Below are 24,681 nucleotides of genomic sequence, written 5' to 3'. Positions count from 1 at the left end.
TTTTTTTGTTGTGTTATTTGTTACCCGCTTGTTTCAGCTGATAACGGCTTTGTAAGCAGAGACAGACAGTGAGAGGACATAATGTGCTGAAGTGTCGGTTGCATTTATCAACCCACATTTACCCCCCGATTTTCCCTCCAGACCAATTTCCGTGAGCAGAAAATAATCTCTTTCATGCTAGGTGACAAAAAGCAATAAATGGAGACCAATTCCCATCATGCAATATGGCACAGTGCTAAATTCCAGCCCTAAACTGGACGTTGTCCCTCTATGCTCTCTCTGCCTCACACATTCCAATCTCTCTTTCTCTGAATCTCTCTCTCTGTGTCATTCAGACTACATTGTATGTGCTTAACCAGGCTTGGGTTATTATTCCCAGCCTCCCAACCAGAACATAGTAAAAACCTTATCTTCCATCCGAGACCTACAGGGGCAACACACACACACTCACACACACACGTAAATCCACATACTCTAATGACAGTTACCCAAGCTGATGCGCTTTTACACATCAAAATAACATGAGTGTGCAGTGATGGCGATGTCTCACACACACACACACACACACACACACACACACACACACACACACACACACACACACACACACACACACACACACACACACACACACACACATGCAGAGGTACAGGTCTGCTGAGTATTACTGTAGCAGCAGGCCATTAGCAACAGAAGGGTCAGACAATGATGTGAGGCCCAGGGCTGGAGAGAAACTATCGCCAGCGATACGCATGCCAGCAACCACTACAATAGAGCCTTCAGAGGGGACGAGTTCAGGACACACACACACACAAACTTGTTCCTCTGTGGTGTCTCTTTGGATGGGTTGAGCGTGTTTGGGCAGCCTCTACTAAAGGGGTAAAAACAAGCCTTAGAGGTCCAGCTCTCCTGCTTCTCTCAATGTGGACATACCGACACCGTTACCATATACAGTATCTTCCATAACCAGCACACATGAGCTCAGTGTTTAAGATCTTATTGGTCCCACACATGTCATGACAACGAGCCTCTTGGTGAGGAACGACCTACATGTGCCTGATTAGGATTCTTTTTAAAGGCATTTCATCATTTGACTTAATGCTTGAAAGAAATTGGTCAATTGAATGATATGCTGTGTTGTTATGTTGTGACACATCATGAAATAAAGATTTTATACAGTAGAAAGGGGTTTTGCCGACTTACGGGAGATAGACCATTCCAGAGTGGAGCTTGGCTCCCTCCCAGAAACAGTCCAGAGGGGTGATGATGAGGCAGGGATGTAGCTTTTCTATGATCTAATTGGATCAACAAAAGAGACACACATTAATGGATATGGAAAAAAAGGAGAAGTTTGAATACTCCAGGGAGTAAAAATCCTGAATCGAAATGCAACTTACCTGATCCATATAATGAATTTCCGTGACATGTTCTCCTGATTTGTAGCATAAATCTTCTAATTTCCATTGTCTGAAAAGGAGAACAAGAGTTTCTGTTTAGTTTTTGTTCGGTCTACTTTAAGACTCAGAGCCTATCACACAACAATTTCAAAATATTCTAACCAATCTGTCGTCATGAAGTACTGAACATGCCACAACACACCTGAAATACATGTTGTGTGTCTGTGCACATGCAGTGAATGAGATGGACAATATATCAAAAACAGCTGATAATATAATAGACTGGAATTCAATATAAATAATATAAAGCTAACCAATGTGGTCTCTCTGGCACAGTGTCAACAGAAAATTATTATTACCAGCATCACACATTTGCTGCACACTTATTTGACTTTGAGACAAATTTGTAATTTCTGATTTGAACTATCCAGAGCAGGAAAACTGCAGATAAGCAAGAATCATAAACTCATGTCACCTGTTATAAAGGTAAACATGAACTCTGCTGGCTCGCAAGGCTGACTCCAGGTGCTGCAGGAGCGCCTCCACCGTTAGTACGCTGGTTCCCTCCTCCCGCGGCGTCTGGATCATCAACTGAGGGTTAAACATGGCCTCTTCGCCGATCTTCTGCCGCGTGTACCTCAGTTCCTGGTTCACACGTCCGCCAACTGGACAAAGAAAACATTTGCACATTTGAACCCTCTGTGCACATATTCAAACACAATCACATTGTATGTTGTCGATCATTTTCAGCTTTTTACATATATTTTTAAAAGACGTAAACAGATTTTAACATCCGTGTCCCTGTGCATCCAAAAGTTGATTCAAGAAGAAACTGATGACCACAATTTGCATTAACTGCAAACTCTTTAGAAACAGATCGGTAATGAAACGTGAAGAGGTAATTGAAAAACATGCCCCAAAGTCTGTCTAAGGATTTGTGTAAAATCAAAACATTTAAAACAATTTTTGGTTTAGTTTAGCTTATTTCATACATTTAGAGATGTTAACAGAAGCCAGGGCTACACAGGCTTTCATGGTGGTCCCTAACGTAAAGACAGCACTGAAGCAGGAGTGTAGGTGTCGAGGCAGCATCATACTTTCAGAAATCCATATAACAAATACAAATGAAAAGTACTTAACTTTTTTAACTTTCCTTTCTTAACTAATTTGTATTATATATAATGAGAAATAAACACATTATAATACACCCACATATCTTTCCCACACTGACAGAAGATGAGACAGCCTTACAACACACACACACAACACACACACACACGCACGCACGCACGCACGCACACACGCACGCACACACACAAGCAGCATCATGTGCTAAAACATCTGTGACTCAAGACGTGATCCTCTGGATCCAAACCTAAAGACGTCTCAGCCTGGCCACAACATTATCGGACTTGTATCTGACACAAAGGCACGTTGCTCACAGGGAGCTCGTACCAGTGCGATGCCAAACATCCCAACCCCTCTGAATCCAGACATGTAACATCACTTCAACAAATCCACATTTCACAGAATCAGCTCAACGGTTCGACTCAAATTTGCTAACAAGTCCGCAGCTCCAGACCACATTGACTGCATGTGTGTGTGACTGAGTGTGTGTGATAAAGAGAGAGAGGCTCTCTTCCAGGCTCTGCTCCCAGTATCGTGGTGGGACTAAGCCCTGTGCGTGCGCTCTAAGCTCTCAGCTAGTCTGGGCTACAAAAGCAGCCTTTCAGGCCCTTTAGCTGCCCTGCTCCACCCCAGCACAGGGAAGGCAAGTCTGGCAAAGTCTCTGTCGCTCACGCTCACACACACACACACACATTACAGTCAAGATAGCGTGAGCAATGCCTCAAACAGTCAGACAAATTAACAACAACAAAGTGTATAAAAATCTTTTATATGCTATATAGAAGTGTGTGATCTGTTTTTTCTTTTGCATGTGTGTGTGTGTCTGCACCCTTCTATCATCAGCGACTGCACCTTCTTCTTCTTCCTTTACAAGCTCAAAAATGCCCGGCGCGATGGCTAACTGTGTGAAAAATCTGTAACATTTTATCACGCCTTAATCCAATTTAACGATTCTGTTCGATTCATGCAACAGCAGGCATAGATTGTATATTTTTCAGCCCATTGTAATGGCATTAAAGTTGAACATAAGCATGGCTGTTCTGCTGGGCTGGACCACCCAGTCAGACCAATGGAACGGCAAGGGAGGGGGGCCATGTCTCGGGGCATTAGGAAAACACACTTGATTTCTTTTTTTCTGGACCCAAACAGCATTACCATCTGATCCCGTCTGAAAGCATGTTTATAATACTCATCATTAATAGCAGGCCCGGGCTAACTGGAGCGACATGCTTTCTACTGCCAGGCCAGATACACAGCTACATTACACCAGCACTCGCTTCAAAAAGGACCACGCATGGAACTGATTTAGATCCGACGCACGCTGACAGTGCACTAACAAGTCGGCTCGTCTGGCACACTCAACGCTCGGAGGCAACGCTCGCCCCGGGGCTCAATGTAATCGCAATGGCGTAGTAGAAACATGGGATCACAGGTAGAGAGAAAGAGGTGCGTCCATTTTCAGCACACGTGTGAGGTGACGAGGAAAGCTCTGATTGAAAAAACGCGGGAGGGCCGTGCTTGTGTTTTCTCTCCAAGTTGCGGGCTGCCACCCAAAGACCTGAAGTGTACAGCGAGCAGCCAGGAATGGGACAAGTCAAAGGAATGCACTCTCTCTCTACAGGAAACAGCACATTACGGCGTCAGGCCTGGAGAATTCCACACTTCACGAGGTTACAGCGTTTTGGGGTCAACACTCACACAGCCTCGGGGCGAAATTAACACCCCAGCTGGACCGAGAAAATATACGCGAGTGTGTACGTGTGTGAGCGGGGCGTACTCGCGAGTGAGTGTGTACACACAGCTGTGTTTCTTCAATGACACATATTCCCATATTCCTTTTCCTAAGAAAACTGGTTGACCGCTCCAACCTGCACCGCAGTCGCCCCATTCAACAGATTATTTATCTGATTCATCCTTTAGACAAAGCCTGTGTGATGATACCTGAGCTCAGTGAGGAAATTACTCCGATCAAAGGTCAAACATTTCAGTGTTGCACAAAACAAGCAGAATTTTAATTTTTTTTGGGGGGCCGTGGATACTTTGGAGTTGGATTTTATGATTATTTTCTGATGCGTCATAGACAAACTGAATTATCGGTTGATTGGGACAATAATCTGCAGGTTAATCCAAATAGATATGGTTGGTATATGAAGCCCTAAATCAACTATTTAAGTGATCGTGTCGACAGACTCTGCCTTCTATCAGTAAACTTTATAACACATACTGTACACTTCAGAGGAGTTAAACCTTATTCAATGTTGTTTATTTATATGTATCTACGTATATGTATGTTTCAATGCCAGCTTAAGCTTTTTCAATGATTGATGGATGGTACAAGCACCGAACACAAGTATAAGATGATGAAGAAGTACAAGAAGGAGGAGTAGGTGTAAAATAGAAAATGAGTAGAAGTATTAAAAGAAGAACAAGCAGAGGTAGGAGTAGAAGAAGATACAAGGTGCAGGAGTAGAGGAAGAAGGTATAAGAAGGAGAAGGAGTTTACAAAGGAGTAGAAGTAGAAGTAGATGACAAAGACGTAGAAAAGGAAGGAGAAAATGTAGAAAAAGAAGGAATAGAAGAAGTAAAAGAAGTAGAAATAGTCCAAGAAGACATTGAAGTGGGCTTGAAGAAGAAGGCCAATGTGTGTCACTGTATTGGAGCCCTCAGTGTGGGTATTCAGCATGTTGCATAACATTAACCCCTGGTCCCCCCTATTCTCAAAGTGAGGGAACGGGAGGCGGCGGGGACCCAGGGAGAGAAAGTAGGTTTCTAAGGAACTGACATCACCCCCTTCCCTCCTTTCAATTCTGAACTCCCCCCCTCCCCTTTATACTCACATTTTCTCTCTTTGGTCTATTCAGCTCTCCTCTGTGATTGGCCAGATCATGATGGCAATCAGCCCGGCCTCTCTGTCAAAGCCAGCCCGCCCCCCCCCCTCTCCCCTCCCCAACTCTCTCTTCTCTTTTCCATGCGATACATAACAGCGCGGCCCCACCCCTCTGCACATCTCTTACGCCTGACGACGGAAGCATCTCGCACTTTCACGGAAAACACTGATCCACCGGTGGCCAACAACCTCTGAGTGAAAACACACACACACACCTTGCTCGTAATGTACACACAAACACACACACTTCCTGACAGAAAGAGTAAGGACAGTTTCTCTGTCGGAAAATATTTGCACAACATATCAATTGATGAATAGATATTAAAAACCACTTCCCTCCCTTAAGCAGTGCGAGAATCAATTTGAGGCCCATGTGACTTTCACCACTGATAACACAAGCCTGACTTATATTTCAACATACAAGCAGTTAAAGGGACTGTTGATTCATCTGTGGGGACCTTGTGAAAGCATATGTGAATATACTGTTTAAATGTGCATGTGGCTACACAAAACCTTCACTCTGTGAGTGTGCGTGTGTGTGTGTGTGTGTGTGTGTACGCGCAGACAAAAGGATTAGCTGGATTAGGCCCCCTCTCAGCTGGGACCCCTGTGGTGAGGAGGAAGCCCCCCAAAACCAGGTCATCGTTCTGCCACCAAAGTTTACAGCGACTGCCTGTAGCCTATACGCCCCCCCATACCTTAAGAAGAATGCGGAACATCTACATGAGGATATGATGTGGAGCGAGCTGAAGAGAAGGACATTGGTTTTGAATGTGAGATACATGTATCACACATTATGGACAAGAAATCTGTCAAATTTACACATTATGATTTGAATGTAAAGGGACTTAATATGGTGACAACTGCTGCATGTGTTCATTTTCATCATAAAGTGGTGGTGTCATCTCAATTCATCAGAAACTTGACTAGAGCTCAGTAGGGGGCATACATCCATCAAGGCCCAACAGTCATTTTAAATTCAATCAACCTGCACCAATTCCCTAAATACGACCAATATTGCTATGTTATAGCAAGTGAAAAGAAATGCCTGGATCCGCACCAAAATTTAATGGGTTCTTCCCTGACTCATACCGCATCCTTCCACCAAGTTTGGTGAAAATCTGATCAGTTGTTTTTGTGTAATCTTGCTTACAAACAAACAAACCAACCAACAAACAATCGGACAGGGGTGAAAACATAACCTCCTTGACGGAGCTAATAAAGGGTATCATAGGGACAATCAGAGAGCTGCATATGCTCAGACTGAGTTTCATTACAGATGTACACAAGGCACAGATGTGTGCGCTGCATTATAAATCTTTTCTCATTCAGTGTCAGGTACAGTTTGTCTTCAGCATATAGAGAATATTCTAATAAAAACCTTAAGACACAGCTGCTTATACTCGATTACTATCGTACTATAGATGTGTTTTTTTGGTTCTATTTCCTCAAAGGTCTCTAATTTGACTTTGTTTCATCTCTGTTGGTAACTCTGTTCACCTATTCAGGTAGAGATTACCCCACCTCGCCGTTAACACCCTTTCTTTTGTCCCTCGTCTTCTTCATTTACTTCTCAGCTGCCACGGCCAATCACCTGACAGCGCTTTGATCACTGAGAAAAACCCACCTGTTGCCTCCTCTCCCTCCGACCGTTCATCTGATTCTGCCTCCTACCATCTGCCGTCACTCTGCTTCTGTCCCTCACTCGATCTTTATCTGTGGGATTTTCCTGCCAAGTAAAATATCTGCTGTTCCACACTGTTGCTACTATGTTTTTATAGACCCATTCAAAACTCTGAGGAACTGTCAACAATACTTGAGAACTGATCGTGTGAGGATGGGATGTGCATATCACTTCTAACTGTGATCCAAAGTGTTCAATAACAACTAGGTAACAAAATTCAAACACTTTCATAATATACACAATTTGTCCTGTGGCAGTTTTATTCACCCACCGAGCAACATGAGCAGAATTTTCCAGATTCAGGTTAATATTTCAAGCCTTTAAACCAACAAATTTGGAAACTTGCCGACAAAAGCACCAGCCTTAAGGGCATTTGATCGTCAGTCGTAAATCGCTATATATGAACGCTTCAAAGACTTCTAGAGGGCTAAATATCAAGACAAATCTACAATCAGAGTGCAGGACGGGTTGACCAGACATTCTAGTCAGGGAGAGATCGTGTAGTATATTACCCCCCTGTCGCCAGACTACCTATCACAAGACAGGAAGTCAGGTATTGTGAACTGCACAGTGATTCGATAACTTTAACGGTTGTGTCGTCAAAACTTGTCATGCAAGTGCAAAAGTGTGACTTCACCATCCACATCCAGTATTCCTCTCTTGCTCTCACTCAAAACCACAAAAACACTTGTAGGACACTGCAAAGACTGTTCTCCCATTTAGCTTTTTAAAGTTAGTCACTGCTCCTTTGTCACATCCGACTTCCACAAGTGGACCTTGATTCCACCTTATTATTCTTTCAATATATAGTTTCTCTGTTGCAGCGGCAGTGGAAAGAGTCCTAGCAATTGAAGTGGTTGTGGTAGCCGCATGCACTTCAGTTCATAGCGCAATAAGAGTCATTTTGAACGCGGGCTCTGCGATGCAGGTGTGCACACAGCCCCAAATATGTGATGAAAGGCCTCACTGAGAGCCGAGACCCTCGCTGACCCACGGTGAGCCCCCTTCACTCTCTTGCTCTCTCTCCCCCTCGCTCTCTCTCCTTTCAGCTCTCAAAGAGGAGGGGGCTGCCACACAGGCGCAGGGTAAAACAAGAAAGGTAGATAGTGAGGGACTGTGGAAGGAGAGGGGGGGGAAAAAGCGAAGGAACTACAGGAAAGAGCGCGAAAGAAATCAGAAGAAGCAGAGAGCATAATTGCTCTGTAGCTGTCTGTCGCTGTGTAGCTGGTTGTCGCACTCCGACCCCTGACACAAATGTGACCCCACCCCCACCCTTCCTCTTCAACCAACCTCACACCCATCCCACCAACCCTCAGCCCCCCAGCTCCAGCATTACCATATGTATGGCTCCCCTCGCCCCTGATTATGCTAATCACCTGTCCGGTCCCTGCAGCCCCTAAAATGGGTGTATTTAGCAGTCGGCTGGCTCCCAATGCAGCTTCCCCTGGGCCCGAGGTGTACATTCACACACTCCTCAATGGGCAGATTCTTCCACGTTGCTGCCTTCATTCAGGTCCCACTCAACACCCACACCCCCACCCTAAAAAAAAAAAATCCTATTCAACACCAATGGATTCACAGAGCAAGACCGGTAGGAAAAGAAAACGCTGAACTCTGTTTGAAGCATGTGCGTGCATGTGTGCAGTGGTCGGGGATTATTTATAAAAACCCAAGGTGTCAGGCGAGTGATGTATTAATTGTTATAGGTGACCAAGAAAAAGTGTAAGAGCTGATGCTGCGGTCGTTGTAAGCGATGGAAAGGTGTTGTCAAATGTCCAGAGACAGCACTCTCATTTTTATCAAGCAAAATAAGTGAAAAACTACTTTTTTATTAACTCTGTTGGGACAATAAAAACTCATCCTGTATCTACTGTCACTGTCCTGCCACATTTATGGCCTGTGATTAGCCCACAGCCATAACAGACCGTGACATGAGCCTGAGCAGCCAAATCTCAAGCAGCCATCTCTGTCATTTCCTGGTGTGATGGCCCGTGATTTCAGGTATGCCAGAATCACACAGGCCTGAGTGTGGAACAGAAGACAGAAGGCGAGAAATACAAAAACACCTTGAAGTTCTGTGAAAGGCTCCTAAAGGCCCGACTTCATGAACAGAAGTTTTAATGATTCACTTTTCACTGCAACTTTAGGCTCGCCAGAGAAAAAGAGACTTGACCTGACCAATGTTGGCGAGGAGCTGTGTTGCTTCAAGTATCAGTGAGACATAAGAGTTCAGTGTGAGCAATAGATCTATGGATTTAAAGGCTTCTCAGATGCCAAAACACTGCACAACAGTTCAAATGGAGTTCACGTTACAAGGAATGTGAAATTGCATGCATGCATTGACCGATGAAGCTCCTTGTTGGATGGCGATGCACTGCATTCACCCCCTCCTGGTTCTTTAACCGATAACTTCTGCACTTTGTTCACTCTCCACTAACCTTGTCTGCTGTTTGGTGTTGGACATATAGCTAAGCACACTGAGCTTGTTAGTGGAAAACATGTGCCTGCTACAGCCAAAAATGAAGCTGATGAGAACAGTGAGAATGACCCAAAATGAGTTTAAAAAGAGTTAAAATAGGCTAAAACACACAAGGTCTTCTGAGTTTGTAATAGAAAAAAACAGAAAAGAAAACATAAGTAGAAAAAGATTGATCCCTGATTGAGTAAACAAACGAAGAATCTTCGATGTGATGCTCGCTTTTGAAACTAACAAATTGATATTTCACGTCCCAGCTTGAACCAGAAGCTCAGTCTATTTTTGAACGATCAAAAAGATTTCAAAGCGTTGAGACACATCACCTTTTTTCAACCCTGGACAGAGATGTTGGATGTAAATGTCGAAACAGAAAATCGGGGAGACAGTGACATCAGGCCTCTCTGCGCTTAACAACACATCAGCCTGTGGTGTCAGGTCACAAGTGTTTCTCTTGTCCCGACTCCTCAGCTGGACTCCTCTCAGTTCACTCCGACACATACTGACTCAATCTGGAACTTTAAACCTCTCAATCATCCGAGAGAGGAAATGTTTTATATCTCTGTATCTTTATGCCTCCTTGTGTGTGCATGTGTGGTACTGGGATAATTGCTGTTACTTCCAGATTCTATGACGTTGTGCTGCAGGAATTGCAATGAACTATACTGCTACGCACGTAACCTGTGTGAGCCAGAGGGGCTATGAAACAAAAAAAACACACACCAGCCAGCAGCGCAGACGCAGTTTGCAGGAGATGTTTATAGTGAGTTTGCATGAAAGATTCTCGGCGTTTTCGTCTGAGAAGCATCAATCCACACCCCTGGTCTCTCTCCTGGTGCAGGGTAAGCACCGCAGCCAAAACACAAACACACTGCCGCTACTATACTCCTGCTCCTTCCCTCGCTCAGTCTCCCCCTCCAGCGCACACACACACACACACACCCTCTGCTGTTTTGTACTTTCTCCACCCCTCTGGCAGTCAGCACTGTGAGGGAGGGAAGAGAGGAAAGGGGAAGAGGGAGGGAGGGAGGCGAGGGGAAGGGAAGGGAAGGAGAAGGAGGGAGGCCAGACCACCCTGCTCTCATGGCAGGGCTGAGTGTTTACATTGCCGTGCCTCACTCTGTAATACATCTGGCATTCTGAGGCCACTCTCTCCAGCCAGGGACGGGGGGGAGTGGTGGTGGTGAGAGGGGCGGCAGGAGGGGAGAGGAGGCTCGGGTAAAAGAGAGAGACCTTTCTGGCAGAGAGGAAAAGAGAGGGATAGGAGAGAGAGAGAGAGAGAGAGAGAGAGAGAGAGAGGGAGAGAGAGGTGGGGGTAACTCTCTCTGAAGTCTCCTGTGGTTGGTCATTCGCAGGGCTCTGGTTTTTGAATAAGAGCGCCTGAAAGAATGCAAAATGTAAACAGAGAGCTTGGAGGCATCTCAGGATGTGTGTTTGTGAATGGGAGCGCGCGTTCACACACACGACAGTCGCACATGGACAAACGGCTAACGAGCAAATTTCCCCAAAAGTTACTTTGCATCTGCATCGGTGCAGTTAGATCTCATATATATATATATATATATATATATGTATATATACACAACTGCTTTCAAAAGTATGCAGAGCCAGCCTGGGAAAACAGCGCAGAGAGTCTGTGTACAGTACCAGAGGCGCAATGTTTCCCCACAGTAAATCCCTCACCGGCTAGCCTACACTTTTCATCAACTCGTAAAGTTTAACACAACACGCTGGAATGTTATTCCTTCCTCAGAGGTTTAATCCTGTTTGTAGTGAACTGATAAACACAAACTTAATTGAGTCCAGTTTGGAAACGGTTCAAAAGTGTGGATGTGCGACGGCCTCTGGAAGAGAGTGGAACAGATGGTGACAGAAAGACAGACGATTCTGTGCAAACCGAGGGGAAAAGGACTGGGTGTGGGTGCATTTGTGTGTTTGATTGCTTGCGGCTGCCGAGTGAAAGTGGCGGGAGATACAGCAGGAGGATGATAGTGGAGAGAAAAAGGAGAAGAAAAAGAAAATGAGGAAAACAGATGAATAAAAAGAGAAAATAGCAAAGCGAGGCCCATCAAAATAGCCTGCCATGCCAGCCCGAGTCAACCACCTCCTCATTCACAGGAACCGAGACTCCAAAGCCTCTCTGCATGTGCAAATGTGCATGTGTGTGTGTGTGTGTGTGTGCACGCGCCTGTGCATTCATGCATGTATCAGTGCTCCCATACACATCAAAAGCTGGATAATTCAATCATGCAAACCACAATCCCTTCAGTGGAGACACCACATTCAGGGCACTCCTCCTCCTCCTCATCTTCGTCCACAAGAAAGGATGTCAAGACTTCTTCCGCATGCACTCAACATTATACCGCTCCCTTCTCTTTGCTGCCATTACCAGCAGAACAACAAAACAACCACCAACTCTGTCAACTCAGCTCTTAATCACACTAGATACAAAACAGACATGCAGAGCAGGGAGGGAGTCGCTGTCGAAAAACACTGGATTCTGAAACATTAAATCTGACTCAGGATGCAGATAAGAATGGATTCTAACTGTTAACACATTGATATCAGGAATAAGATGAAGGCACACTAATATTTAGGAGGGCATGAGTTTTCATGTTCCTGTTCTTTGTTACATTCCTCAACAAATTCTGTCATTAAAGCAACAATGATGACTTGCACTAATGTAGAATTTGGATATGTATTTCAGATGGTCTTAATATTCAGGGTTAGGGGTCAGAGGTGGGCTTTAATCCAGAGATTAAAGGAAAATCTTATATCCAATTCACTGCCCTCTGCTGGAGGACACATGTCAAATGATTATAACACAAATTCATAATCAATAGGAAAATACTTCTACAGTAAATAACGTATTCCTCCTGCAGCATCGGGCTCAGGTGATTCACACTCATAGGCGTGCATGGGTTCGAACACATGCACACGTGAACATATACAGGACACAAACAAGGCTCAGTGACAGCTGCGACTTCTGCTGCGCTTCTCCCACTGCCACTGCCACTGCCGCCACCCCCCCCTCCCCTCTGCTGTGAGTCCTCACTCTGCACCCAGGCCACAGGGTGAGTATCAGGTGAGGTTTTAAATAGCGGGGCCCCAACGAGATGACCTCAGGGTCCCAGGGGTCTACCCCCGTGGCCCCTGGCCTCTACACTTATGCTCCCCCCTGACCTACCCCAAGAAAGTGCTCCGGGACCATGGGCCTCCCCTCCGTCTGTAGCCTTGAGACTACAACCAACAGGCCTGTGCCCCCTAGTCCAGGCCGTAAATCAGAGGGACCATAAAATCATGTGAACTAATCACTCACACATATCTCTGGGTATCTTCAGTCAGTGTACGGTGAAAACAAAAGGCGTCTTCTGAACACTTACAGGCCCCCTTCTCTTTCTTTAGTCTACAGGCGTACCGCAACTCAGCCCAGATTACAGTAAAGCTCAAGCTCCCTGCTTCACCCCCAGTTTCAACTTCAACCCTTGCACCAGAGCTCAAGCTTCAAAAGCCCCCGTTTCCAAACTTTCTCCTCCCTGTACCCGTTCTCACCCGTCAACACAGCCCTGGAAAGAAAAAAACACACGGCCACATCTCCAGCCCGCTCTCTTAGCAGCACAGAAACAGAGCGAAGGAGCGAGGGTCCGTTCCTACAGGAAGGCCAATGTTTACGCGATACTGTTTTAATTAGAGGCAGGCGGTGCTGCTATTTTCTTTACAATTTGGCCTGTGTTTGCCTGAACCCAGAATGCCAAGGGATGGCTCCGTTTTCCATTTGTAGCCAGAAGGAACTCTAAAGGGGTCTTATTCCTCTCGTCTGCGTCTCCGCTGCCCCGAACGCGGCTTATCGTTAATCATCGTAAGATCATCTAGAATCATCTGCAATCTGAAACTGAGGATGTGTCTGAAGTCGAGCGGAGGTCAATGGGCACGAGCTCCGACACTGAGGAAAGTATCGAGAGGGCGGCGAGTCACATTTGTGTGTGTGGAGAGGAAAATAGGAGACCCACAATACTACAACTTCCTGTTTCAGCTAATAACTTCCTGTGAGCGTCACACTGGATACAAACATTGGCGGCACTGTAGATGCAATCTGCCCTAAATACACTTATCATGTGATCCACGCCGGAAAAAAGAAACGACTTTAAAAATAAAACTGTATTTCACGATGTGTTTAACAGGACACAAAAAACCCAGAGTCGTCCTCTGAGGTTAGACACGCTCAAGTTCTTTGTGCAGGCGTGCATCTCACTCCCAATTGGTCTCTGTCGCTTTGTCTAATAAACAGAACTTCCTGTGTCTGAGTGTTTATAAACAGTGCTGAGTGAGCACCGTGTGAGAAGAGACAATCCCGCGAAAGCTGCAGCACGTGATTGAGCGTAGGATAAACACACCGGCCAGCTCCAGGACGCAGTTAATGGTGGTCCCCGGCAGACCCCGACCGCCTCCGCACAACCAGAGGGAAGGTGACGACAGACAAGAAGTGAGATCGCGAGTGTAAAAATGCGGCTCCGTTCCATTGTGAAGGAACTGAGAGATCGAATATGAGATGGGTGTAGTGTGTCTGTGTGTGTGTGTGTGTGTGGCTGCGTGCGTGCGTCTACAGGCCACACAGCTTCCAGGCGGGGTCGTCCACGGGTCGCCAGCGGAGGGCAGTTCCAAATGAAACATAAACAGCCGCTCTGTCCTCTCCTCCTCTCTCCTCTTTTTCCTCTCGGACGATGGGCCAGTCCCCCAGCACGGCCCAGCACAGCGTTCCACGGTCCAGGCAGAACTAATCTATCCCTCAGCTGTGCAGTCTAATCTAAACAAACAGATCTCTCCCTACCAACATCTGGAACCCCTCACGTACCGGGACCTAGGAAAACCACCGCAGCCCAAGTCTCTTTGTCAGTGGCTGTGTGTGCGTACGAGCGGATCTCTGTGTGTGTCGGTGCGAGTCAGTGTGAGTCCATGTTGGAGACGTCTACCAGAGGTCACGAGACGGGGCTCAGCTGTCTGTCAGGTTCAACACAGAGCCAATCTCTACTGTCAATTAATGGTTTAACTTCTCTGAAACAGGGAAGCTCTGGCTGAGGCCTGAGCAGTAGCAACTGTTATATTACTGGTTCAACGCCAGATAAGTTCCAATTTGTCTTATTTGATGCCTACAACAAATATTAATCCATGGATTCTTTTTTATTTGATATTTTAGGACCAAAACTTTCTAATCGTGACAAACATCACAGGTTATTGGGGCCCAAAGTGATGGGGCCCAATCAAAGGACATAGAACAGAGATAGGTAGCAAATCCAACATAATGAGTAGCTGCAACAACTTTTGTGCGCCACCTTGGTGGAGGTAAAAGGTATCTACACGTCCATAGACACTTCATAGGTTAGAAAAGTTATGGCTAACTACACTACTTCCAGAAAAGCTTCTGGAAAAGGTAATAAGGAAGAGTAGATAAAGACAAATGTGATTCACAAGTTACTCCAACCCAAAGTTATGTCCTTATACATCAGATCTTTGCAGTCTATAATGATGAGAAGCAGGGAATGCTGACAATCCTTACATTATAGAGGTTTTTCCTGGCAATTGTTTGATGATTTAAACAGGAAAATTAGTGGTAGACTTAAGGCTGCATTGTCCAGTCTGTACCTTTGGGTTTAATATGGTGCCCCTCACTGTAGCACACATGACCTTGGCCTGACATGTGAAGCAGGGTGTGAAACAAGTGTGTTCCCCTCACTACACTCAGGAGTCCTACACCAAAAGAAGGTCCCCCTGGCTTAAACCACTGCCGACTGCGCCTGCGCCGCACATTAGAAGAACATGCTGTCTGTCAGACCCCTGCAGCAGCACGCAAGCAGAGAACAGCCAACCTGAGGAGGAGGTGGGGTGTTTGATCCGGTCAGGAATCGTCTGCTTTCATGTCGGATCTCACGAGTTATTTATTCTTTGTATTCGAGGGAGGGTTGTTAAGATGGGGAGAAAACCGGAACCTCAACATCTGTACATTTACAATGTTCTATTTCGGTTTTTATGGCGCAAATATACGTATTCAGTTTCCCAGCAGCGAAATCTTCTCCTCCATTCATGACTCCCACAGCACACTCTAGTCCTAAGTGCAGGAATGCAGATCAAAGCAAAGGGGGGAAAAAAGCGCAGCCCCTTACCCTTACACCCCCCCGAGCACCACCCATACACACAGTTCCCGACTCCTTAAAAAAAAATCATTCTTCATAAGTTGTTTTTTAAAAAGAGACAGAAATAACAACAAGTGAGTCGTCCCCGTCCGCTCCACAAACACAAAATCCTGGCCGTCGCTCCGCTTTTTCCCGGCAGCCGGAGACAAATCTTTTTGGAAAGTTGAGAGCTGTCCAGAACGGGACCACACACAGTCTCTGAGCATTCAACTGCTGGGGGCAGACAGACACACACTCACTCACACACACTCACTCACACACTCTCACAAAATGGCGGCTTTGACAAAAATTTCCTCTACCCCAAAAGCTGCTTATGAACTTAATTACAACCTTACTGCTGAGTGCAGTTACTGCCACCCCTTGCACGTCTTGTGTGTGCATGTGCTTGGAGGAGCTGAACGTGTGGAGGATAAATACGGGGATTTGAAAAGTTTCAACTGGCCACTTGCCAGGGACTAAACAATAAACAATATCCTGAGGCTTGTTAAGCAGCAACACTGTCCTCCTCCAATCTGAAGCATTCCCAACATGCAATATCAAGTTGTACCCATCAACAAGTTGTGTGAAAAGAAGAGTTCAAGCAGCTCACATTCAAACACACAACATGTCCAAAACAGCCAATAGTCAATCAAAGTGTCTTACCTTCCACCCAGAGTTTCTCCACGTCTGTCTCCAAATTAGCGGCCCTTAAGCCCACGGCGAAAGCTCCGAAAATCATGAGGCCCACCACCAAAAACTTTCCGCAGTTCTTTTGTATGTAGCAGCCCAGCCTGAATAAGAGTCTCTGGAACTTCGCTCTCAGCCATAGAGGGGCTTTCCTCCCGGTCGCCTTCCCCTGCAATCAAGACAAGAGTCCCAACGTTAGTGTCACATAAAATACAAGAACAGTGTACTTACTCAGACAGGTGAATGTGCGGTGCTTTGGGGTCACATGGACAGAGAGATGACCCCCCCAGCAGGTGGCCTCACAATGTGTTCACATCAAAACATTTCAACTACAGGCGCCAGTTTCGGCCCCCAGGAGCCTCTGGTTGTTGTGATTCTAGAACGGAGGATTTAAGGGGGAAATGTGATCAACAAATACTGAAACACAGTCGCTGGCTGTCTCGCTCGGCTGACCTTTGGTGACTGAAACACACACATCTGCCGCGGGGGGGTGGGGGGACCGCCCGGAAACCGCTGGAGAGACTCCCCGGAGCGAGAGACACCGGTTCTGTCGTATCAATGACATGTCTAAACTGTAACCTTAGCAGGATACGTGCAAAAGGAAGAGATGTATTCAGGCTGGTGCATATCTGTCAGGTCCCTGCTACAGTGATGAGTTCATTAAGAAAAGAAAAACTGACAGTGGAGGAACAGGTCTGTGTTGCTCTGCTCCAAAGTAAGGTTGCAGCCGGACCTCCGGAGTGGATGGAAGGTAAATAAGAGGAGATGCAATTATACAGTAGGGGGGGTCTTGTGATAATATGCATCCACTGTGTCTCTACTTCACTCAAAGATGGAAGAATATAGGTTCTTCTGTCTTAAAATCCTCCATCATACATGTTACTCCTCCAAAATAACAGAGTAAAGTAACTGTAACATAGCATAAAGTGTAAAAACAGGCTACACAATAGTAATGTATGTATTAAGAGTGGTGTAAGTAGTCTACATCAACACCCACACATCACACTGATATGAACCCCCCACAAATAAGCACCACACACCGACTCCACTCCCCGTGTGTTCCGGCCTGCGGTGGTGGTAGAGGAGGAGTGGAGGAGCCATCACAGGGGGACTCGCAGTATTTTGTGAACGAAAGAGGGCAGCCACATGGATTTTCTTTTACGCACGAAGTCGCCAAAGTTTAGACGCCACCGTAGAAACCATTAACTTAGCCATCAAAACTTTTAAAAAGCTGCCCGCGTGCAGAAAAGGTTTGGATGTTATGAAACAGGCGCTGGGAGAAGTGACTGCGGGCGAGAGCTGCATGTTTTGCCCCGTCTCGGACCGTTATAGGTCGGGATGTTGCAGGAGGAACAGTCGCGGTTAAATCATGTGGAGAAACCTGCATCCTAACACCGGGCTTGCAGGGGATAGGATCGAGCTGTTGCACGGACTTCATGGCTCGCTACAACCTCCCCGTACCCCTGGTCCCCCGCGCCCAGCCCCGTCCCGTTACCTACAGCAGCCACTGGACACACTTTGGACACTTTTTAACACGAGAACACAATTAAATGAAACCGGGAGCGTAAAGCTGTTTCCCGGGTGAAGATGGGAGAGAAAGCACCTCTGTTATTTGCTGCAAAGCGAAGCCGGCATCGCAGTAGCTCGGCCGCTGCAAATACTCCAAATCCAGCGGTGTGCCGCGGGTATAGTCCCCCCTGTTCCTCCGCGTTACTCTCGGCCGATCGGGGTCTCTGTTTTCCTGCTCGGAGGGCGCATTAGCAGCCGAGGCCATGTTGCGGGGACTGCGCGATGGTCACCGTTTCCCACGTTAGAGTAGCTCCCCGAAAGCGTGCAGCGATATCCCGCGGCGGCGGCAGGGTTTCACTCTCGGAGATCCCGTGAAGTAGGGCTTCATACTCCGGTCGGAGACGGCGAGTCAAAGTCTGCGCCTTCCATCCCAACATTTCGTGATCCGGAGGTCTCCGCCGCTTCCACCGCACTCGCCGAGCCTCTGGAGGAAAAACAAAAAGTTGTGAAGTTTCTCTCAAAAAGCGCCGTGCGTAAAGTGATCCCCATACACGAGTGGAAGGAGGGTGAGGACACTCGACGGTCGTGGCATTCTGCTGAGATCTATGTGGTCTTCCCCTGGGCCGCGCGTCACGGCCAACTCTGAGATTCAATAGAAGAGGAGAAAAGACCTCTCTCCATTCGGAGGCAGAGGAGGAGGGGTGAAAAAGGAGGAGAAGAGGAAGAAAAAAAAGAGAAAGACTCGAGGTCCCGCCTCTGGGGCTGTCAGATCGCAGGACTTTCTCGCATCTGATTGGTTCCAGAAGGGCAAAAATTACTCAGCAAACACGACTATTATTAGCTGCTTAGCAACAGCTCACTAAAGTAGAGGGACCACCCAGGCGCACGGACCTCATGGGTGCATCTCCCAACTTCCAAAGGGGGGGGGCTCGTACACACAGAGCCAGACCAGTCCGGTGCGTTTGGTTTGGTGTTTTTATTTTTGTGGAGGCTTTTTTCCACACATGTTGCCCTGTCGCCCGGAGGAAGCGTTACCCGGAGAGGACCTGCAGTCTGCGGCAGAGGTGCCGGGCAGAGGTCCGTGCGTCGGAACGAGGCCGAGGAATGTCAGAACTGAGATTTTTAAAAGATTTTTTTTTTTTTCTACCACCTCCATGATGGTGGTGGTCGAGCCTCAGATTACAGCGGTCAAAAGGGAGGCGCCACAGTATAAGTATCCGTACTTCGTCAGCCCTACTTTAACATATGGGCTCCATTGGCTCTTATAGTTAAAACATAGTTAATGCCACATTCAATAAACTGTTTGTGGAAATTAATCCAACATCCGAATATTTTTGGATTTCACAATGATTAAACTTTGGTTTTAACTACATCTCAATTCAACATATACAATGTTTAAAATCAACTTTTTTACAAATAATCACATAATATGCACAAATAATGTTTATTACCTTTTTAAAGCCACAGTGTATTTACATCTGTAAATTACGCATGCAAATTCTCATCTATCCTCTTAATTTCTAGCAATTTTGTTGATAATCTACAATAATCCTGAGTTACAATATGATAGTAGAACTATTATATTGATCCACATCAAAAAATCAATCACTTCATATTTCATATAGCAGCTGCAGTGATCAGTTATGCATGGATGGATACATACTTTTTGCAGTAGGACTTAAAGGCACAAACAGATTTAAGCGTAAGAACTTCTGATTAATTATTCTACATTATAATAAACGTAAAAATCTTCATGATTAGGAAAAAAAGTTGGAAAAATGACTATAAATCAAGACTTAAACTCTTCATTTAAAGTCAAAAGTAAATCTCACCTCGTGTAACTCAGACTAAACTGCCTTAGTGAAAGTGAAGAATAAAACAAAGCAATAATAACAATAGTGGTTATTAACCAGTGTAACCACTTGTTGGACCAGAGCGTCACTGGGTCAACAGACCCACACTTCACACCTGGGCTGCCCGGGCTCAGCAGCGGCTCGTCCGGCACCACTCACCATCTCCAGTCCAGGTGGAGGCGAGCAGCGCTCCGGACAAATCGTGATATCCTGCCCCCTGTGCCGCGGAGAGTCCGGGACGTGTTCTGTTACGATCTAGATCAGAACAGCTGATCTGGACTTGTGAGGAGGAGAAGAAAAGATCGCATCGTAATCCGTCTTGTGCGCAGACATCCTGTTCAAGGTTCACTCACAATTAGGCGGCTGTCCCGGGGGGGGCACGTGGGTGGGTGGTCCCGCTCGCTCCATATACTGTTGACTGTCACGTGATAAGACAAAGATTGTAAACAGTACCAACTCAGGCAGAGCAGCATCCTGTGTGTGAGGCAGTCACTGATATAAACACACACAGGCAGGAAAAGAGAACACACAATTGCATGACACACACACACACACACACACACACACACACACACACACACACACACACACACCTGCACATGCACAGGTGCACATACAAATACATCAGTGTACAAATGTGTGTGAAGGCATACATGCAAAGATATGTAATAACATTTGTATGGTTTTAGATGCATGCACCGAAGCTCAGATACAGAGAATATAGATGATCGTGGAGATATGTGCTCACACATGGATAGTGCAAATGCACACAATCACACACACACACACTTAACAGATTCGATATTTGGTGAAAAATAGACATTTTCCTCAAATGGTCACATTTTTTGTTTGGTTTAAATCACTAGATTTAAAGGTTCAGTGTGTAGAATTTAGTGACCTCTAGTGGGGAAGCTGCGTGTTGTAGCGTAATACCCCTCACCTCACCCTCCCCTTCCACACATGAGAGAGAACCTGTGGAAACGTTCAGTTGTCATAAAAACTCAGAAGGTGTCTAGTTTTTTTTTTAAATGCCGGCATCCATAAAAAGGACCCGCTCCTGATGTAAATATAAAGTATTTAAACATAATAAAGGGACCATTCTAGGGTTAAGAAAACAACAATTAGTACAATTTAGATGAAACACAGTAGTGAAAACGGAATTATTTTATATTCAATTTTTGCCAATAGATCCCTTTCATCTAAATCTTAAACACTGGACCTTTAACAGTATTTCTTGGATCAACTCGACCCCGTTTAAAAAGTCTTTTCCCTAAAGAAAAAGCTCAGATGCCATGTTTTTTTAAATCTAAACAAGTGTTATCTTTTCAGTCCTAACAACATTTTGCTGTTTCTTTGGAACTAGTACAGGCAGGTTGGATGTGGAGGTAGACCCCAACACCGGCTGCAACAATTATATCATTTCACCGGCATCAGGTATCTCTGGTGAGACGTCTCAGCCGGGGGAGAGGAAGCATCTAAGGCAGAACAAAGTTAGCCTGCGATGCCCCCTAATGCCCCTGAATAGAAGCAGGCCTGTCTCTGTGGAATGTGTACTTAAAGCGAGCAGGAGTCATAACCGCTGCACAATATCTGCGCGAGACACTTCCAGGCTGCTGTGTTGACGGTAACGCTGTAGGACTCCATCAGAAGAGCCATAGGTCATTGTGGGGAAAACGGCCCTCCCCTCCGAAATACTGTAGTGTGGAGGCTGTAAAGATATGCCAGTAAAAAGACTCTGGGAGATTATATTGCAAGCATCTGTGTGAACTAATGAAATACATATGCACAAAAGATGCCAAAACACCTTTGACCGAGTATGAGCATATTTCCTTTTTTTTCATTAACCGTCATGTGCTAATATGGATCAGATGGGCTAATTGTTCATTTAAGGAGTTTTACTGAACAGGGAGATGAATATTCCAAATCAGCTTCTTTTCATTTTGTGATTGCAGGCATTGATTTGAAAGATTCAAAGACTTTTTTTTAGCAATGAGTACAGTTGAGTACTCAGGTTTATTGTTCTACAAATAAAAGCAGCAAGATATAATGGTTAAGTTGCGGCCAATGCATGTGTATCGTAACTAATTTAACTGAAACAGTGTTTATTGTAGGAAATCTATTCATTAGCCATGTCCCACTTTTTAATCCTTTACATCTTGCCAGCAGTTGAAGAGCACATTTACAATAATGTTGATTAATGTGTGTTGGGACTTATACGAATAAATGTAATGAAAAGAAAATGCTAAAATTCTCTGTAGAGCCGAGAGGATTAGATGATGAGTGCTTTTGTTCCCTGGTTCCAGCCTCTCAGTTGTAAGGACTTTTTTCGTTTTTCTTTGCACGATACGATATGATGCAAAACACTATATTACAATATAATACGATACGATATGAAACGGTATGATACAAAATGAAGCGATACGGGATAAGGTCGTAGCTTTATCCATAACTTCCAGGAAATCAGTTTAAATACTTCTTGGTGATGTTCAAACCTTTCATGTCGTGTCACCATCACAGCAAATTGTTAATATTTGTGCTCTGTCTGATATTTTGATTGATTGATTGATTTGTTGAATGATTTTTTTTATTCAGTCATCAACGCACATCATACAATAAGTATGAACAATAAGGACAGTGTAAAAAACATCCAAACAGTGATCACATGATGTAGGCTATGTCTGCCCTTATTCTTATCAAAAAAAGATACCCTCCAATCATTTATCAGGTTATTGAAACAGGTTTGGAGCTTACACTGATTCTCTTCAGCCGGCTGTTGAGTTGCTCTGTATAGGTTAGGAATGATTTGTTATGTCAGCTGTTGGAATCAGACTCCATAGGGATTGTTTTGTGGATCCGAGGATCCCCGATGACTAATGTTTGCCTTTTCTGTGGTCGTTTATATTTATCTCAGTCCTCTTCCAGATTCACGTGGATTCCTTAATGAGCTAAGGAGATGAAGTTTTCATTTAGGGGCTGGAGGAATTGGGCATCAATCCCAGAATGACTTCATCAGCCAATCACCTTCTTTGACCCCTGGCAGGGCCCTTCACACCCCTCCAGGCTGGTGGCTGGCTAGCAGCCATGGGAAAAAAGAGGGAAAACCTTGTTTAGTGCATGCACTTATTTATGATTTGCAGGTGGATTACAGTTGAAAACAGCAGTGTGCCAACATATTGATATCCTTAAGTGAAAAGCAGAGACTCCTTTTAGAAATCTAAGAGGAGACTCGCGGGACCTGTCAAGTTTGCAAATCACTTTTTTGGCCATTATCTGGAGAGATGATCGATTTCTAATGCCCATTCCATTACCTCTGGTTTATATGAGAATAATTCATGGATCTTGAAGAGATAAATCTGACATATTTAGGGAGTGTTATCTATGATTGTGTGCAATTGGTGCAGCTTGACTGAATCTGAGGGGACTGCTGGGCCTTTGCAGAGGTCGGCTACTCTCTCTCTCCTGAGTGCCATCCGGAGTTGAACGGAGTTGAAAACTAAAACATCTCATCTCCATGAAGCACCGCTTCCCAAAATCAGCACGCTTCTTATTTGAGTAGTTATGGATGAAAATAATGGAGCAGTTTGTGTTTGCAGCAACACTTCATAAGCCAAAATGGTGGAGTGGTGCAAACAAAGCACACCTCTATATTGAAAACAAATGAACTCAGGATCCTCGTAAAATAAGTTTCCCTCTGTCTGTGAGTTTACTTCCAAAATAAATCGGCAAACACGAAAAAACAACATAGATCTCTGAGTTTGGTTCCAATTTTGACACACTTCATGGAGCTTAGTATAAGTTCAGCCTGGATGACTTTTTACTGCTATTTATTACCCCCGCCAAGAAGTTAATGTTTTTGTTTGTGATAGCAGAATTACACAAAACCCACTCGACCGATTTCCATGAAATCTTGTGGAGGGGTGGGTCATGACCCTTTGGAAGAACCTTCATTGGTGCAGATTTTGGTGCAGCTGCAGACCGGGGGGGGGGGGTGGACCCAGGATTTTTTTCTTTAACATTGCAAAATGTAGAAAAAAGAGGCATTTTTCAACATTTTTATTGAAAATAATTCATGGATCTTGACGAAAGAAAATCAGACATGTCATCTAGTTAATTCTGTCACCATGGTCATGAGATATCAACCTGTACTTGACATACAGTAAATGAAGTCAAAGATATGAAAATGAGACCCAAGTGTTATTAAACTGGGATTATCCTTCAAGGTGTTTGTTTCTAACTCTGAGGCGGCACATTTACTTTCAGTAGAAAATCTCCTTTTTGGTGCACATCCACATCATCTCCCCTTTGGAAGCCCCACTCAGGTACTATTCCCAATATTTGGGCCAAGTCATAAAGCCATTCCCATCTCCTCCATCTTGACCCAGCTGCTGGCTCCCTCTCTGATCCATCGTGGCTGGCCGTGAAGCTGTAGGGGCTGAGTGCACGAATGAGAGCCTGCTGGGATGTTTATATTCCAGCTCAAGGTTGTCTTCAATCATACACGGAGCTGTTTGACAGCGTGCAGCACTGGCCTGGCCTCTGTTTACCGCTCCCAATTTCCGACCGGCTTTGTGTGCACAATCAGAGCGGCTCAGAGAGGAACCGAGAGGGCAGCTCCATCGCTCTTCATCCAGCAGCAGCTGCAGAGACGTGGACCGAAGGCATCATGACGGGCTGCAGGAACTGCTCATGTGTGACTGATTCAATCAGAATAGGTAAAGTCTCAGGTGAAAAAATGTGGACTGTGCAATAATACTGATATGATATAAGGATTTAAGGTTTACTTAAAGTGAGTGTACAATATGATAAGCATTATTCTGAGAGTTAATGGTTAGATTTTTCAGGTATTCAGATGGTGTGTGCATGTTTAACACTATAAAATGTAACATATTTTGATAT

General features: G+C 45.2%; 1 protein-coding gene across 1 annotated transcript in view; it reads right to left on the bottom strand.

Annotated features, from left to right (window-relative positions):
* Nucleotides 1-18,660, bottom strand: part of ptch1 (patched 1) — a 47,833-nt gene extending 29,173 nt beyond the window's left edge. Inside the window, exons 1-5 of the mRNA XM_034596134.1 lie at nt 18,027-18,660; nt 16,400-16,592; nt 1,873-2,062; nt 1,398-1,467; nt 1,204-1,295 (exon numbers count right to left, since the gene is read on the bottom strand). Coding sequence (XP_034452025.1) covers nt 1,204-1,295; nt 1,398-1,467; nt 1,873-2,062; nt 16,400-16,592; nt 18,027-18,197 — 716 coding nt within the window. The 5' untranslated portion in view covers nt 18,198-18,660. The remainder of the gene's footprint in view (nt 1-1,203; nt 1,296-1,397; nt 1,468-1,872; nt 2,063-16,399; nt 16,593-18,026) is intronic.
* Nucleotides 18,661-24,681: the final 6,021 nt, after the last annotated feature.

This window comes from Hippoglossus hippoglossus, chromosome 9, assembly GCF_009819705.1.
Source record: "Hippoglossus hippoglossus isolate fHipHip1 chromosome 9, fHipHip1.pri, whole genome shotgun sequence".
In the NCBI taxonomy this organism is placed as follows: domain Eukaryota; kingdom Metazoa; phylum Chordata; class Actinopteri; order Pleuronectiformes; family Pleuronectidae; genus Hippoglossus; species Hippoglossus hippoglossus.
Note: the sequence above shows the minus strand (reverse complement) of the source record. Positions and strands in the feature narration are given on the sequence as shown.